Source organism: Strix uralensis, chromosome 16 (assembly GCF_047716275.1).
Source record: "Strix uralensis isolate ZFMK-TIS-50842 chromosome 16, bStrUra1, whole genome shotgun sequence".
NCBI lineage: Eukaryota > Metazoa > Chordata > Aves > Strigiformes > Strigidae > Strix > Strix uralensis.
The window spans coordinates 11,536,588-11,553,943 of record NC_133987.1 but is presented as its reverse complement, the minus strand read 5'-3'; the positions used below and the strand labels follow the sequence as shown (position 1 = coordinate 11,553,943).

Sequence of the window (17,356 nt, the reverse complement as noted above, 5' to 3'; positions counted from 1 at the left end):
ATTGCTTCCGAAAGAAACAGCATGGGCCCTAGCCTGTTTTTTGACAGTCCTGACAATTGGATGTTTGCATGCAATTCTGTTCTTTCAGGTAGTCATGTTTGTTCCTCCATTTCCCCATGCACAAGAGTAATGGATACTGAACTGTCATCAGATTACTGCAGAAGACATTTATCATAGGATTAAAGGGGAAAGTTCATGTTCTTTTGATGCCATTCCTAGGGACAGGTCACTCTGAAGACCCACAAAAGGGCCATCCCTTTTCACATGCATCAGTTAAAAGTTTCTCACAGTTGCCATCTTGAGTACCATGCAGAAGCCACTTTCCCATTGCAGGGTATCAGATCTGAAGTACTGTAGTCCAAAACACATTTGAAATAGAAGTGCCCTGCCAAATAAACATGTCTAATTTACATGTTGCAGATGAACCAAAAGAAGGCAAAACTGAACAAGATGAGGAATTTCGTCTGTGGATGTGTCAGGTGCAAATCTTTTTTACAACTAAGCTATTTCCTGCCTACCAGCATGAAAAAGTGCTGAGGGAAAAAATAAAAGAAAACCGAATACAAGATGCTGAATTAGCTGAGCTGAGAAAGATCAAGGATGAAGAGCTGGCAGAGTGAGTTGTTGTATCTTATCTTGAAGCACTGTCATATCTTCAACTAACAAAATTATTGAAAATAGGAAGTGGTATAGCATACTGTAACTAGGAAGACATCCAGGTATACTAAGCAACATACATAATAAAACTCATGTGACTTCTATTAGTGTCAGGAGTAACAAATACAGGCTGCTTTCAGGTTACAGAACTCTTAACTCTCTGCTATTTCCTGGCATTTGAGCCCTGCTCTGGGTAAAGGCAGTTAAGACATATTTTTTTTATATACCATAAGTCAGTCAGACTTGAAGTGGTAACTAGACAGATTTTCTGCTTCTCTACAATATGACAGTTTATACTGCTCATCCTGTGAATATAGCTGTAGTTGCTTAGCCAGTATAAATCTGTCTTCCCCTCCTGCAGTACATTAAATTTAAACTTTGTTCATTCAGACTTATTGCTGGAAGAGAAGCAGAAGAGGCAAAAAGCCAAGAAGCAGCTGCAGCAGAAAAAGCATTGGATTCCAAGAGTGCAGATTTTAAGGAGTTAGAGGAGCCTGTCACACAGTTAGTAACAACAGAGAGTGCTACAATGGGTGCCTCTTCCTTCCGAGGGGGCACTAAGGTGCCTGCTGGCAAAAAGAGAAAGAAAAAATAAATCTTCTGATGAGCACTGCTGAAGCTTCAAGTAAGTACTCTTTGAATAAGAAAAAAAAACCCAAAACAACCAACCACACTTGCAGTAAGGTCTAAAATACAAGTATGACGAAATTGTATGCACAAGACTTGCTCGTTTCAGAAGGGAACTGTCTGCTTTTACATTAAGGGGCTTGGGAAAGAGAACAATCATTTACATGAGTGTAACCCTTTAAACAAAACTATTCTAGAAGTCAGTATTTGACTTGTACCTAAAACTTCCCTCTGTTAAGTTGATATCAGTTCTTGTATCTTGTTGTGATCATATGTCCCAATGAAATGGTTTCTACTTAAAACATGGTTCATTTGACTGAAATACTGCATATAAACAAGTATGTAAATCAGGCTGAAGCAGGAGTTGCAAAGAATTGGGAGTCTTTTGTAACCAGTCTGGTTTACAGTGTTAGAAAACTAGCAGAAAGTCACACAATGATGCAAATGAACACAGGAAAACAAAAAGATGCCCTTAAAAGTGTAACAATTACTAGTTTTATTTTACTGGAAAATATTCACATAACAATATCAGAATGGAATGGTACAGATGAACTCAGCCTTGTTTAATTAGTTTGCACATAAACATTTTTAAAATCTAAAAATTTTATGATCAGAGTTTACAGATTTTAGTAGAAATTTTGATTCTTACAAAGCAAGTATTGCTTTACTATTGTCATTGTTCCAGTCAATAATATGACTAATAACTTTTCATGTTGAACAAGTGTCTGACATTGACATCCTCAATACATCAGCCCTTTGCAGATCAATCCAGGAAGAAAATATTATTAAACTGTGTTGCACAAAGTTTCTTCACTTCTTCTGTTAAAAAAAAATAAAATATTTCAGTATGATATTTGACTGTAACCTCTGCAAGAAAAACCCTGGGGATTATCAAGGTGAATTTAATTACATTCTAACAGAAAAAAAACCCTAGGAGTTTCTAATGTGGAAATACACTTAATGTTACTGTGTTTTCAGCACGAGAAAGTTGAGTCAAGTCAGACACGTCTCAGTGTCTGAAAGATGAGTTGTATTTGGAGTAGCTTAAGTGTAAATGATGGTTTGAGAATTTGTTGCTGGGCCATTCGTCTTGTCAAACTTTTACACTGCAACAGCAGAAGACCTAGCTTCAACACAAGGAAGTATACTGTAACCCCTTTTCAGGGGAAGGAGGGATTAGGGTAACCTGTTACAATAAATGAAGACAGCAAAACTTTTGCTTTGTGCTGTCCAGCAGACACCACTTCCTAAGTTTATCAGGCACAGAAACACTGATTTACTGTTTCTGTATGGCAGATTTGATCCTGAAAGACAATTAGAAATCATTCTGTAAGTCATGAAACTCATTCTTTTTAAAATTTATGTTGCTAAGCTTTGGTCTTGGAGAATTAGTAATTCTTTCCCATCATTCAAGTGAGCACATTGCCTCCTATTAAAACAGAGAGCCCTAAAAGTGCTGCAAGTAAGACTCAAAGTGCCATTTCTCTTGGTTTATTTAAAAGCTTTTTGCATCTTAATGTTAATTTGCACTCTTAGTCAGAGTAAGTAATTTTCAAAACAGCATTAGAAACAAGACAACAATGGGATGAGGATCACTGACAGGATAGACATTATGTCTAAGTAACCTACCCATGGATCACTGACAAATAAAACCTAACTCAGATGTAAATATGTTCATCTCTCACCTGTAATACACTTCATTACTCCTAAACTAAGCTCACAGAGCTCTCCTTTATTATTTGAAGGAGGAAGAATGACTGATTAATAATTAAGAACATCTGCTGAATATTTATGCTGTTCTTTCACAGCTGGTGGAAGGCAGACTAAAACCTTATGCAAACTTACCTGGTCTATCATAGATAAATCCCTCTCTAGATTTCTTGTGAGATGGATTTTATTACTTCTTCAGGGACATACATTTTAGTAGTAACTGTATTTAAAGGTAATAAGAAACAATCCTTACCATTAACTTCAATCAGATTTGCATTTTTTTGATTCAAAATAACATACAGTTCTCGCTGGTCAGACTTTTTCCCCACTACCCAGTAATCACTCATTGCCTTCACAATAATTTCCTCATCTTCATCAACTCTGAAAGAAGTTTTAAAAAGTAAAGAAGGTGGCAGCAAGTTCATCTTCAATAACTTTATTTGTAATCATTAGGACAGCTTAATGTCATAAATTGTTGTGGTTGTGCAGCATCGAAGAGAGACCACCAATACTAACTTAGACATAGTTTGGCAATCCAGGATGAAGGCTTTATAAATGGCTGCTTAGGACAATTACATCCCCAGATGAGTAAATTGTTAACTAGCCAAACACTCCAGTGCTCTGAAGAAAACAACTACCATCCATGCTGTTAAGAACACACTTCATAGAATTATGTGCTACACGGTGATCAAATAATGAAAGCTGGAGGTGGTATGGTAATACTAAGCTTTCATGTATCTAATTGTTAAACCTAGAACTAAACCATGCTCAACTAGATATATTACATAAAGCTGTCACTAACCCAAGTACTTCCACAATATGATGAAACATTCTTTTTTCATTTATAGAAAAATAAAAACCTTGTCCTTAAACAGAGTGGGAAAATTGCTAGTCACTAATTATAGACATCACAATCATTCAGCATTTTCATGTTCATTAATTTTTACACTGACAGAGGGTCTCTCCCACCTTGAAGCACAATACCCATTGACAAGAAGCCAGTTATCTTCTCTAACAGCAGTATTGTAGTAACTGCAAGGTTTGCATTTCATCTATTGTCTAATCCCTAAAAGCAGCCAGCTCTTTCAGAGGAGAGTATAATATAGGCAGAAGCAGGTTTCCCTGTCCTTTATACTACTTATCCAGGGACTAGACAGACTTAAGTGCAAAAGCACTTCACATTCCTTTTAAGTTTGTTACGGCTACTCTGAAGCTTCAGATAGACTAGATGTTTTCTTGGATAGAGGCCCTGGCCCTTCTTTAAATTATTTTTTTAAAAGGACAATGGAAGTTTTGTTTAAGACGAACTACTTATAAACCAACACAAAACACCAAATATGACCCATGTTACTCCATTTATCTCAGAGAGCTATGAATAGCCATCCATGAACAAAAAGACATGAAAGCTTCACTCATTTGAAAAAAATCTACTTGACTGAGAAGGAGCTACAGACTATTTAATAGTTAAGCATTACCTGGAGAAGTCACTGTTGATGTCACCGAGAATCTTCATGAGGTCAGGGTGAACAGATGCAAGTGATACACTGGGTGTTTTCCTCATGTGAATGGTACTTTTCTCTGCCAGGTTCATGTGATTGAAATAGATAAACTTAAACTGAGGCTCCTTCTCAGCTCTAGGAAGATTTAGAAAAAAAAAAAAGTGACTTGTGAATACTGACATGTTCCATAAGCACAGACTTCACAGAGAACATGTAACTAGCCCGTGCAAAGCTTCCTCAGACATCCTGAAGTTTTATCTTCACATTGAAGAGACCCAAGTACATTAAGACTTGTGGCACGATCAAACTTCATTTTAACACATTTATAAAAACAACAGTAAGCCTGCAAAACCAACCAGTTTTTCCCCTTCTGCTGCTTAGGTTGCTAGTAAATAGGCACTAGACTGCTAGTTAATAGGGGAGTCTAAAGGCCTTGTCCCACTTGCCAGTAGTAATTTTTCTAATGAGCTTTTTTTCTGTCCCCATTTTGTTTCCTTGCTGCTCTCCCCTCTGCCCGTCCAATCTAGTCTGAATGGATGCTAGGTCTTTAATCTGATCAATAAGTAATCTTCCAGTCTTTATTTGTTACAATCAAGAAGAAAGAACTCTTCCTTGATCCAGGCAATTAGATTTTCCCCCATCATTTGTGTGGGCCAAGCAAGAGACTATTTTCAAACTCCTGCCTTGGCAGTCTTCCTCCATTTCTTCTTTTATTGTTATATAAAATCTGTCACCTAGAACTCTGTTTTTGGTAGAAGTCACAACAAATTCAGACTGGCAAAAACTGGCTGTAGCAACTGGTACTTCAGGGTATGTATTATTTAGAATCAGGGAGATACTGTGATGACACCACTCACCTTAGCAAACAACTAGATACCCTTGCTCTCTGTCACCCAGATGCATTAGTGTCAAGAAACTGTATCATGTTTTCAGGACACTGTGGCATTAAACTTTTAAAAGAGTTAAAGTTGCCAAAGCCAGTCCCAGATGACATTAAAAAACCCCAAGTTTAATGATTTAGTAGATTGGCACAGTTTCAAGCACATCCTATTCTATACCCTGCGATTTTGCTGATTTGGCATGCTACCACTAAGTGAGTTCAGTCACACACCTATCTTTGCTTTAATTCCTCTTTTGTTGTCATAGGCAATGCTGTTCTTGCTTCCCCAACAAACAAATCTATCTACAAATAAATACAGTTTTATGGAAAGTCAGCTACAGTTTTAAGTGAAGGGTATTTTCCAAAACATGAACATCCTTTTTCATTTGACACTTCTTTTGCCCCTTAAGTAGTTAACCTTAGTCCTGCAAAATAGAAAAAAATAAGACAGTTTTTCCTCACCTACCATACACAGCGACAGTTCAAGAAGCAGTAATTCTGGCAAAAAGTACTAAACGGTAAAGCTTGCATTATAACAAGTAATCCATTCACTAAAATTCCCATTTCAAACTGAACTTGAACAAAAGTTGTTCTAGAATCTAGACCTTCATTTTCCTTTTGGATTTGTAACAGAGTTAAGAGTTACATACACTCCATCCAAGCAGTAGTACTTGTGTTTAAGGCAATACTCAACTAGTGATGTCAGTGTCCACCTGATGTGAAAAATTCAGTTCTTTTAAAATTATACAAAACAGCAGCCTAGGAAAGCAAAAGTCAAAGGAAATCGGCACAAAGAAGGACATGGGCACAAAGACAGTTGTATTTAATTTTTTTTTTTTTTTTAATAAACTGAAATGTTTTACTAGCCCAAGGGCTATTTGTGAACACTATGAAATTCCGTTTTTCCTCAAGAAAAGTTAGAAAGTATAGACTGAAGTTAAGATTTTGCAGGAACTGCTACTTCTGTACTTCAATATGGGGGACAGTGACAGAAGACTACCACTTCAGTTGGCATTTTTGCCATCTTGTATATATTTCTGCAAGCACAGTAATCTGCAGATCTCATCACCTCCACAGGTCAGCTAGTTTCAGTTCACATATCAAAGAAGCAAAACCTAGAAGTTCTACCTCTTGTATCTGAATAATCTGCTAACAGCTAGGGGATAGAGGCAGAATCTCAATTGATAATGGTGAGATTTATCTTAATATTTACATGATTTTTTCTGCAACAATTATGCATGTAGAAGAAAAAGGTTTCAGCTACACAATAAACACTCATTACTAAATTAATAACATGTATGTTGTTACTTGAAGGAGACCTAAATACGCAACAACAGGCGTTTTATAAATGCTTAAGATGCAGAAAGGTAGATAAACATCATTTAAAGTACGCAGTTAACTCAATGCTTTCGACATTTGGGCTCATGTTACCATTATTTAAGCAGTTCATTAAACCTAGTTTTTAACCAACTAATGAGGGACTGCAACAGGAACAGAAATGTGGTACAAACCCCGATATTCTTTTGTTGATGTTGTATTGTTCACATATGTCTGATGCTAACACAGTGAGTTGAGGCCCAACAATGCTGTCCAGTTTACGGCAAAACTCCAGCGTAGGCGGAATTGAAGCTAGGTGACAGGCAAAGAAAGGGAAGAGATGAGATTCCCTTCCCACAGTTGAAGGTGCAGTTTTTCTGTAGTTGTTTTCTTTAAACAGTGAGAGTCCTGGGACAAATTTCTCTCTTAATTATAACCTTACAGATCATTTTGAAAGTGCATCACTAACTGAAGCAATATTTTGTCATTTTTTTGTGTAAACTGAGTTACTTATACCACTGGAACAAATATCAAAAGACCAATAAAAGCACTCATGAAGAAGTGACTCCAGTAACAAATTAACATATTTTTCAAGAGTAAAACAAGTTGCATGTAATAGCATTTTGTACTAACTATGTCTTGGCAAATAAGTGATGCTAATAGGTACTTACCATCAATCATAAAGCAGACAGCTGCACTCATGGCCTGGAACAAAAAAGTTAAAGCAAAAAAACCATTTACAACAGGTTACCTCAACTACCTCAAATAAATGACAATACTTCAGTGAGGTCACACACAGGTAAACCAGTTCAAAAAAAATTTACTTTAAAAGTAACACCTTGACAGGATCATCTCTTTGCAATCCTGCACAACACAGGATAGTTACGATTTTAAAATTCAGCCCAGTTAACAGTTTAAGTTGTAGGGGAAAGGTAAAATTTGCTAAAAAAGCATTTCATACAAGGATATATTTCTGCAAGAAACTTGCATCTCATTTTTAAAAAATTAGGTTTTTGTTTATTAATGCTACATAAAGCCAGGTATGAAACTACTTAAAGTAACTGAAGGCTGGTATTTTGTTTTAATAAAACAACTGTTTGTTTTGAGGAAGGTACAGGAGAGGGGAAAAGAGAATTCAGGCTTTAAAGCTTGTTGCTAGAAACACCAAACAGTTTTCTGTCTCTTTGCTTTAACCTGGACATATCAATGCATCTTTCTATATAATTCATAAGTACTTCACATCATTGTATATAGATTCCTAATTCGTTAGAATAATTGCAGAAAAAAATGGTAATACCTTATAAACAATTAAATGAAGCTCTTCGTAAGTGTCATCAGTGTTAACAAATATTTTGGGGAAACGGCATTTTGCTTCTGGATCATTAAGATTTAAAGGTCCAGTAAGAAACCTAGAAAATAATTCAATACATCAGATGTGACAAATTCTTGTATTTCAGTTTTTCCTATTTAACGGATGTTCTTGAAATTAGCAATTACTTGCATGTATGAATATATTTGAATACAATGAGTTTTCAGCCATCCAGATAGTTGTAGAGCCCTTTATATATTATCTCAGCACTCTTACATTTCTGAAATATTATTTGCATATATGCTCCAGAGAGTTACAAGAAACAGGATCAGAAAGCCAGAATAATGCTAAAGACAAACTACGCAGATCAAAGCAGCAACGACAAAACTCTTCCCACATTCAAGTTGTGACTATCTTTAAAAACCCTTTTTTTGTTGCTACTGGGAAAGCACTCTTCCTTTGCTTTCCAACAGTACATTCAAATTAGTTTTATGTAGAACAGTGGTGTACAGAAGCACCTAAACTTGGGGGGACGGCAAGGCGGAACAGGGAGTGTGTGCTAATGCCTTGATCCCAAAAGAATACAATAAATCAGGCAAGAGGTATTATCCTGATTAAAGAAGATGTCCAAAGCCATAATTATTCAAAATAACATTGCCCAGCTGCTTAAGTACAGAATTCCCCACTCTTGACAGGCTGAGTACACAGGTAAAATAGATAAATCCCTAGATTAAATCTACACCTTTGTCTGAAGAGCCTGACTGAAAAGAAATGACCAGAGCAGTTCCAAATTTTATCATGCAGTGTATTAAGAAGAGTGGGAAAGAAAAAGAAATAGCAGTAATGTTAATGAAGCCTTTCCTCTTTTTTTTCCAGAGGTCAAGTTTTACATTGCACCAACTACTGTGTGATCCTCTGAAATGAACTATGTGTGGAATATGTACTCAAAATACATGTACTCCTCCCAAACATTTTGCCCTTGAGGGAGGAAGCAGCAGATGGTAACAGTAAACAAGAGCTACCTTCCATAGTGTTGTAGATTTCCTGGCATTTCAGCACGTATTGGAGAATCTCTTCCTGCTAACTGAAGCAAAAAAGAACACACACGAGAAAAAAACAGCTTAGAGGTATTTTCTGTTACATTTTGTGGACTGTCTTTAAATCAAATCAAAAGCAAACCATTTACAGAAATTGCCACTCACGAAGATATATACTCTTTGTGTAACATAAAGGAGGTAAAGCTAAAGTATAAGAGATGCTGATATAACAGGGCATTCTGATTTTGCATTTATTAATTTTAAAATTTAGTTATCCCTCCCGCCATCAAAAAGCTCCATAAGCTAACTCCATGTGGTCTCATGGCACTCCGTGCTGCATTTAGCCATTAAGCTGAAGTGATTCATTTGCAGTACTGAGCAGTCATCAGATATCAACATTCAGTAAGCTCCCTATCACCATCCATGTTCAAATTATCAGCATAATTCATATTGTAAGCTTTAGGTGCAAATACTACCAAGTTTAGTAAAGTGCCCCAAAAGCAATACATCTCAGAATTCCTAAACTAAAATTTAAGGAGGGGGAGGGTGGGGTGGAGAGAGATACTCCTTTTTGGTATTTTAGCCCTTAGTGGTACCAGGTAAACAGAAAGAAGAAAGAAAAAAACCACACACACAAAAAATAAAACCAACAACCACCTCCACCCCCCAACCCCAAAAATACCCCAGCTACCATATACCTCAGGCTCCATGTGCCTTGGAAACAGAGACGTTGTGAGATATTTGTACAAAATTCTCATGTCATCTTGTTCCAGTCCACTCCTAGAACATCAGGGAGAAAAGGAAACACAAGTGATGTTTGTGCTGCAGTTCATATCACATGTTCTCCTCTTAACCAGAACTCAGGCAAAGCACATACCAAAGCAGGGTAGCAACATTTCAGTGTCTCAGTAGATTGAATCCCAGAAATTAATTAGAAAATTAATTTCTAATAAAATGTTGGTTTATATGCTAAATACACAACACATCTAAGTTAGCCATAAACCAGAAGATAAATAGAAACAATATTTAAACAAAGATCAAGTTTGCTATTCTTAAGTCCATTTTTAAGTAGAACTCTTCACAAGCATTACAGCTTTCTGGTTCAGAACCATATAAAGAACAATCCTTTAACCTTCTCTACTAAAAGGTCCTACAGAGGAATTTGTGTATATACACAGAGGCTCTTGCAATGGAAACGACAAGGACACTTTAGCTACTCCTCAGGCCAACTTGGAAGTAATCATTTGGTACAGGTTAGAGATTTTAAAGCTAAAGACCAATGCCCTTCTTACCTATCACTCATCCACCATTCAGTTTTCTCTTTTTCATGCAACTCTTTCACTGATACAGAAGCTTTGCTATTATGGCACTTATTTATAGGATGAGAAATTGAAGACACACAAAAAAATATTGAAGTACCCACCAGATAAGCTGGTCGTTGTAGAGAAATGCAGTATACTTGACTATGTTCAGGCTTTCTTCCATCCTATTAATAAATGACTGAATTTTCAAGTAAGTCATTTTATCCAGTGGAAAGAAGCTGATTCCACAAAACACATCCAGCAGATCACAAGACTGTAAATGCAGCGTCTGCAAATACTAGGAGAATAATTACAGTTGGTTTTTAGAATTCAGAAAACTTCCAATGTGTAGATTTAAATGACAAATTTGAGTCTAATCCCTAGTAATCTAAACTAATGATCCAAAAAAAACCCCACCAAACTTCTTCCAGTTCTGCTTGTATGACAGACTCCATGTGGGGACAGACTTTTTAGTAGGGTCTGTAGTGACAGGACAAGGGGTAATGGTTTAAAACTAAAAGAAGATAGATTCAGACTACATATAAGGAAGAATTTTCGTATATTGAGGGTGGTGGAACACTGGCACAGGTTACCCAGAGAGGTGGTAGATGCCTCATCTCTGGAAACATTCAAGGTCAGGCTGGATGGGGCTTTGAGCAACCTGATCTAGTTGAAAATGTCCCTGCTCATTGCAGGGGGGTTGAACTACATGACCTTTAAAGGTCCCTTCCAACCCAAACTATTCCATGATTCTATGTGAGAGTGTGTGAATGTGATTCCAGGTATCAGCTTGCAATTATTTAATCATAGTGATAACAGCTTTTAAGGCTAGCTCAAGATCTTTTGAGAGTGTAAGCAAGTACAGCCTATTTTACTAATATTTAATTTAAGAAGTAACTCCATAGAAATATTAGCAGATAAATCCATTAGCTTTCAGTGTGCAAAGGAAAAGATAATTTCTACTACTCTCTTTCTTGATACTGTAACCTTTACCAAGAGATTTCAAATGCACTACCAAATGGTCTGCTCCATGAAAGATGAGTTATCCAATGGCTCCCTCTACAGTCATTCCACATTACCAAAAACCCCAAGAAGTTAAATACAAATAGTGTGACAGATGTGTCAGAGTTTATAATCTAAGTCTCATTTCCTTTCAGAGTTTCAGTGCAGTCCAAGCCTGCCAGCAACACGTAGCCAATTTGTTCAATAGGGTTATAATAGAACAACTTGCATGACCAAACTTTTTAAGCATTTTAATTTCCCAGCAAGAAAGAGAAACAACTTTTCTTTGGATTTCTGTTATACAAATCTATAGCGGTTACTGTTTTATCTCAGTAGGAACTTCAAAGAACAGCAGTGTTTTGAAGATAAAAATCTATTACTTCCCTTTTTGCCATGCTCTATTTTTTAGTCTAGAAAGAAGTATACACCAGCTAATCAAACAAGTACTCCTTGTGCCAACAGCGTTCATTCTAAAGTCTATGACAGTCTTACAAAAAACAAGCAAAAAACCTCCCCAAACCCACAAGCGAATCACAGAATCATTCAGGTTGGAAAAGACCCTTGGGATCACTGAGTCCAACCATCAGCCCTACTCTAGAAAGTTCTCCCCTACACCATATCCCCCAACATCTCATCTAAGGAAGGCTGTCCTAAAATCAGTGTAAACAAAAGTACAGTTCAGTCTACACTGTCACAACATTGTGCTATTTTAAAAACCTGTTAAGAGAACAAAATTTTAAACACCAGTATACAGTGTCTGCACTCCATGATTATCAGAGATATCAATACTCAACATCTCTACCACAAGAGAATTAACTGCTGACAGCAGTCCTCTGTTTCCTTCCGTGCAAACGAGAAAAATGGGGGCAGACAGACACTTGGTTTCCATCTTTTAAAGCTAGCTTGATAAAACTTTTCATGTAGGAACTCTAAAATTCTGCCAGACATGACCACTCAGTCAGTTACTTTGTGAGAAATACCTGAATAATATTTGATGGATTTCTTGCTCAGAAGTAAGTTTTGCTTTCTGTCCTTTCACTAAAACATTTGCTTTTAAAGACTGAAATTAAATTCTGAAGACCAGAGGCAGTATTTCCTGAAACTTTATCAGGCATGACTACTAATTCCACATGGGGGTTGGGGCAAAAAATTAGAAATTACAACTATCTATTACTTCACAGTACTATGGGACTTCAAGTCTGTATATGCAGGTTGTGGAATCTCCATCCCTGGGTATTTTCAAGACTGAATCAGCCAAAGGCCTAGTTTGAATTCAGTATTACCCTACTTTGAATAGGAGGCTGAACTGCATGACCTCATCAGATTCCTTCCAACCAGAATGATTCTGCAAGAGTTACTCAAATAGGTCTGCACAGATGGTTATCACACTAACCAATTCAAACATTACAACAGAATTTCCAGAGAATGAACATGATTCCATCAGAAAAAATATCCAACAGCTAAGCTGTTCCACCAAGCCATAACCCTGCTTGTTGTTCAACTCCACTTAAAGAACCTACCACATTAGTAAGAAGCAGGAAGTATTTGAAAAAATGAGTAACCAGACTTCCTGTGTTGCCACTACACCTTTTCCACGGCCTACATTTTATAGTCACGCTTCAGCCTCTTAGAGAAGATTTTTCCATTTTATTTCCAATGCAGAATCACACTGTATATGACTGAAAAATGCCTTACCCGATGGAAGAATTTCTCTAGTCTCTCCTTTAGAACTTTTACACCTCCATCTTCCATGGCTTTCAGGAATGTGCCATTGAAAAGCTAATAGTTAAAAGAAAAAAAAATAAATCAGTCAGTTGGGTAATCATTTACAATAATTTCTTATATTCATGGCTGAGTTATAGCTAGATTACAATACAGCTCCCGTTTCTCAGTATTTGGACTCCACATAGATCCAAATGTATCCCCTTTTTATTGAAAAAACATCTCTCAGATTTGCAGAGTCCAGGTATATATGGCAGCAGAGGCAGAATTAGAAAAGGAAACTAAATTCTCTAATGGTAGAGAAATTATATATCTGCGTTGCTTAAGTATCTTATGATCTTGTTTTGTAACTACCAGATTGATGGCCTTTATTGAGTATCATTTCTTCAGCAGATAATACCTAACGCCATCAAAATCAAATTCTTAGTAGTGTAACTGCCCATGAAAGAAGAAATGTGGACTTCACATTTTTTCACATTAATTCACAGAAATTAGAAGACCCTTATTTTTACAATAAACTAATGAACCAGCACAGGTAACTGCAAAAGCTTTATTTTTCTCTTCCATCAACACCATTGCAGCTTCAGGAAGAGAGCAAACAATAGTAATGAGACAAGAATGTCAAAGCGATGATGAGCTTGCACATCCAAATGGTACCATGAGGATCCCTTCCTCTGCCCAGAAGAGCCTCTCGTATTAACTCTACCTTGTACATACTGTAGCACTGCTGTAGGACCGAACTATAAACCTTGTCCTGCAGAAAACAGAACAGGACATTAGTGTAAGCAGAGATAGATTTTCAGATATTTTGGCTGAGCTACACATACGTTTTCAAAGAGCCAGCAAACACACAAATTAGATATATCCATCTCAGAAAAATTAAAATGCATTTTCAGTCAGCATCTAGAAATTTCTTTGTACTTATAAACTACTATTTCAATAAAGGGAGTCCCTTTCCCCTTTACATTTAACACCAAAAGTGCCTTATTAACTCATGCACAAGATACCAGTTAGAAATAGTGCCCTTCCCTAAGGCCAGTGGTCAGTGAAAATGAACTTATTTCTGACTGGTTTTCTCTTCATCCAGGTCAAAGCCTAAAGGAGGTGGGACACAATTGCACATTTTTATTGGGCTAGGATCTTAATCCAGATGAAAAAAGAGACTATTGTTTATCTGGCAAAACAGAGTGCCTATGACACCAATCCTTTCCTTTGAACACAATGAGGAACAGAACTAGTGCACACTGTAATGAATGGAGGCAGCATAAGCAACCAGCTTTTTAAATATTATCCCACCTGGCCAAATACCCTTTCTGTATACAATTAAACTTACCTAATGATGCTGCAGTTTGGACAAGAAATCCCATGATAGTTGTTTGTTTTTCCAGATTGTTAGTAAAGATTACTAACAGTCTTAAGAAAGTAGTAACATATATATTTAAACTTTATAAAAATACATAGATTTAAAATCTTGCAAGAATTTTATTAAACAAACAGATCCTAAGAAATATTTGTCTATTCCTAGCTAAAAGTCTCACAGCTGTATATTTCACTGATGTGTATCGGGTGATCTTGAACTTCTATCTGGATAATTCTCTGTCTTGCTCTCTTCTTTAAACTTTATTGAAAATTACTTTTCCCTTTTTCCATTTATGGAGGGATATATATATTTATATAGAGAGAGATATATATCAAAAATCAAATTGGCAGCAGTTCAAGAAGAATCAAACTAAGATATTTCTGGAGGTACTCTTAAAATACAAAATAACCCATTAAAAAAATAAATAAAAGGAAAAATTTCAGTATTACCAGTAATTCTTCTTCCTGATATTCATAGACTGGCTTTCCATCTTTGTGTTTTTCTATTATGGGATTCCGTACAACCTAGGAAGTGGAACAGGCTGGTATTAGACAATGCAGAATGCATTGAGAACATTGCGATACGATGTTTTAGAAATATGCATATCACATGCATAAGTACCATGACCATCCAGAAGTTTTCTTCAGGTTCATGGAAAAATTGTCTGTTCTTCTGCGTATGTAGAGATTTTGCAGGTTTTGTTGGACTAAAGGTCCTGGAAAGAAAACGTATATGTAGACATAGATATTTATACACGGTCACAAAAAGAAAACGTATGATTAGGAAATTTAAAATACAGTGCTTGTGCTAATAGTGAGCCATGCAATCAGACTTCATACCTTGTGAATTGCACTATAGCTTCACATAGTCCCACATTTCTAATTTTTTCATTCTTTTCAACTTCATTGGGGTGATAGAAGAGAATCTTCTTTTCTTCCTATAATTTGAAAAAAGAATCAAAGCAAATCAGAATTAAAGGACACTGAATTCATGATTTGCTTGTTTTTTAACTTTAATCCCTTAATTTCCCAGGCAGAATTTTATCTTGTACCTAAATGAGCTTCTGTAATAATGGATAAAAGGCATCTTTAAGCACACTGAAGCAGTCAGTCATCACAAGATATCTCAAAATGCTTTATAAACTGAAGGGTATTGAAACCATAGGCCCTAGTCAGTTCATAGCTAGTTCAAAGCAAGGCTAGCTTCAAAGTCAGATCAAAGCATGGCTAGCTTCAAAGCTAGCTCAGATTGCTCAAGGCCTTGTCCAGTGAAGTTCTGAATATCTCTAAAGATGGAGATTTCACAACCTTTCCGGGCCCTGCTCTGCTGTTTGACCACTTCACTGTGAAGAATTTTTTCTTCCATCTCATCAGAATGTTCCTTGGTGGAACTTCTTCCATTACCTGTCATCACTTCAAGAACCTGACTCCATCCTCTATACCCACCCTCGAGGCAGGTGAAGACAGCCATCAGACCCCCTTCTACATTGTCTCTTCAGGCTGCACAAATCCAGTTATCTAAGGCTCTCCTGGAACATCGCAGGCTGCAGCCCCCTGACTAACTCAGGGGCCCTCCACTGGGCCTACTTCAGTTTGACAGGATTTTTCCTCCTCTGGGAAGCCCCCGAGGAACACAGTGCCCACCAGCAGTCTCACAAGTGCTGAACAGAGGGGAAGCAATCCCTTCACTTGACCTGCTAACGCACGCTCGCTCACGCAGCCTGGTACGCTGTTAGTTTTCACTGCCACAAGGGCACACTGCTGATTCACGTACAACCTGTTGTTCACTACAACGCCCGGGTCCTGTTTCTGCAAAGCTGCTTTCTAACCAGTTGGCCCCTGGCCTGTCACGGCACACGAGATGATTTCATCCCACATGCAGGACTTTGCTTTTGCCTTCCTTGAGCTCCACGAGGTTTCTGCGAGCCCATTTCCCCAGCTCGCTGAGGGTCGCTCTGAATAGCAGCCCTGCCCTCCAGTGTATCAGCAGCTTCCCGGGGTTTGGAGTCACCCAGGGACTTGGTGAGGGGGCACTGTCTCATCACCCTGGTCACTAATAAGTACGTAAGTACGCTGTGTACAAAAACTATTAAAACTGAAGATTATCACATGAACCATACAATATGCTGTTATCTAAAAATAGAGACTATAGTTTCTTGAATGCGCTTATTAAAGATCACAATGGCAAGAAAATGCTTGCAATAACTTGAATTTAACTAAGTTAAACATTAAGCTTTCTACCATGTTGTATCTACCTGGAGAAATTTATTTTTCCAAAAAGTTACTGCATCAGTAAAACATTCTTATTAACCGACTAGCCCCCCCCCCCCGCCCCCCAATATTTAAAACACTCCCGGTTACTGTTCCTTTTTAGCCTGAAGCAAACAGATCCAGGCGTGCGAGGCCCCCGTCCCTGGCCCGGCTGCAGACCGCCGGTACACAAGCCCAGCGGCGGCCGCGAGCAGGGAAAGCCGCGGCTCCCCCCCGCCCAGCGAGGCTGCGCCAAGGCCGCCTTTGTTCGGGGATGCTCCGCGGAGGGAAGCGTCAATCCCGCGGGCACATGCTGCGGCCCAGGCCTCGGAGAGCGACAGCAGAGCTGAGACAGCTGCCCCGGGAGCCCCTGCGGCAACCGAGGCCGGAACAGCGCCGGGCCGGGAGCGTAACCCCCTCTCCCCACAACCCTGGGCCGCGACGCGACGCCCCGCTCCGGTACCTCTCCCTCTTTGGGCCCCAGCTTGGGGTTGTAGATGAAGAAACTGAGCAGGGTCGGAGCGAGCTGTTTCTCCTGGCCGGCTCCCCCCGCCGCCGCCGTCGCCATACCGACCCTGAAGCAAGCGCGCCTGGGGCCGGCAGCCGCCACACACCATCAGGGAGCAACCCGGGGCCGTCCGCCGGCACCGGCCCCGCAGCACTTCCGCCTTCTCCCCCCGCCCCGG

The 17,356-nt window shown here is 38.3% G+C and overlaps 2 protein-coding genes across 4 annotated transcripts in view; one reads left to right on the top strand and one right to left on the bottom strand.

Moving 5' to 3' along the window:
- Positions 1–9,027, top strand: part of LOC141950843 (radial spoke head 10 homolog B2-like) — a 23,429-nt gene extending 14,402 nt beyond the window's left edge. For all 3 annotated transcript variants that reach the window (XM_074886217.1, XM_074886215.1, XM_074886218.1), the window contains 3 exons: positions 421–616; positions 1,048–1,282; positions 8,876–9,027. In XM_074886217.1, the coding sequence (XP_074742318.1) occupies positions 421–616; positions 1,048–1,252 (401 nt within the window). In that variant the 3' untranslated portion in view covers positions 1,253–1,282; positions 8,876–9,027. The remainder of the gene's footprint in view (positions 1–420; positions 617–1,047; positions 1,283–8,875) is intronic.
- CCZ1 (CCZ1 homolog, vacuolar protein trafficking and biogenesis associated) lies at positions 1,757–17,356 on the bottom strand. Its single transcript, XM_074886223.1, has 15 exons — positions 17,134–17,356; positions 15,261–15,358; positions 15,043–15,136; positions 14,871–14,945; positions 13,768–13,815; positions 13,035–13,118; positions 10,460–10,635; positions 9,735–9,816; positions 9,022–9,083; positions 7,988–8,099; positions 7,362–7,395; positions 6,885–7,002; positions 4,470–4,628; positions 3,248–3,375; positions 1,757–2,103 (listed from the first exon to the last, which is right to left on the bottom strand). The coding sequence occupies exons 1-15, from the start codon at positions 17,236–17,238 to the stop codon at positions 2,048–2,050; spliced, it is 1,431 nt and encodes a 476-aa protein (XP_074742324.1). The 5' UTR covers positions 17,239–17,356; the 3' UTR covers positions 1,757–2,047.

Bases quoted from the DNA above. Each gene is read 5' to 3' on its own strand.
- CCZ1 (XM_074886223.1), bottom strand. From the start codon at position 17,238: ATGGCGACGGCGGCGGCGGGGGGAGCCGGCCAGGAGAAACAGCTCGCT. The intron at 13,816-14,870 runs GTAATACTGAAA...TGTTTTCTGCAG, and splicing joins ATCAGGAAGAAGAATTACTG to GACAAGGTTTATAGTTCGGT. The intron at 7,396-7,987 runs GTATTACCATTT...TTTTTGTTCCAG, and splicing joins TTCATTTAATTGTTTATAAG to GCCATGAGTGCAGCTGTCTG.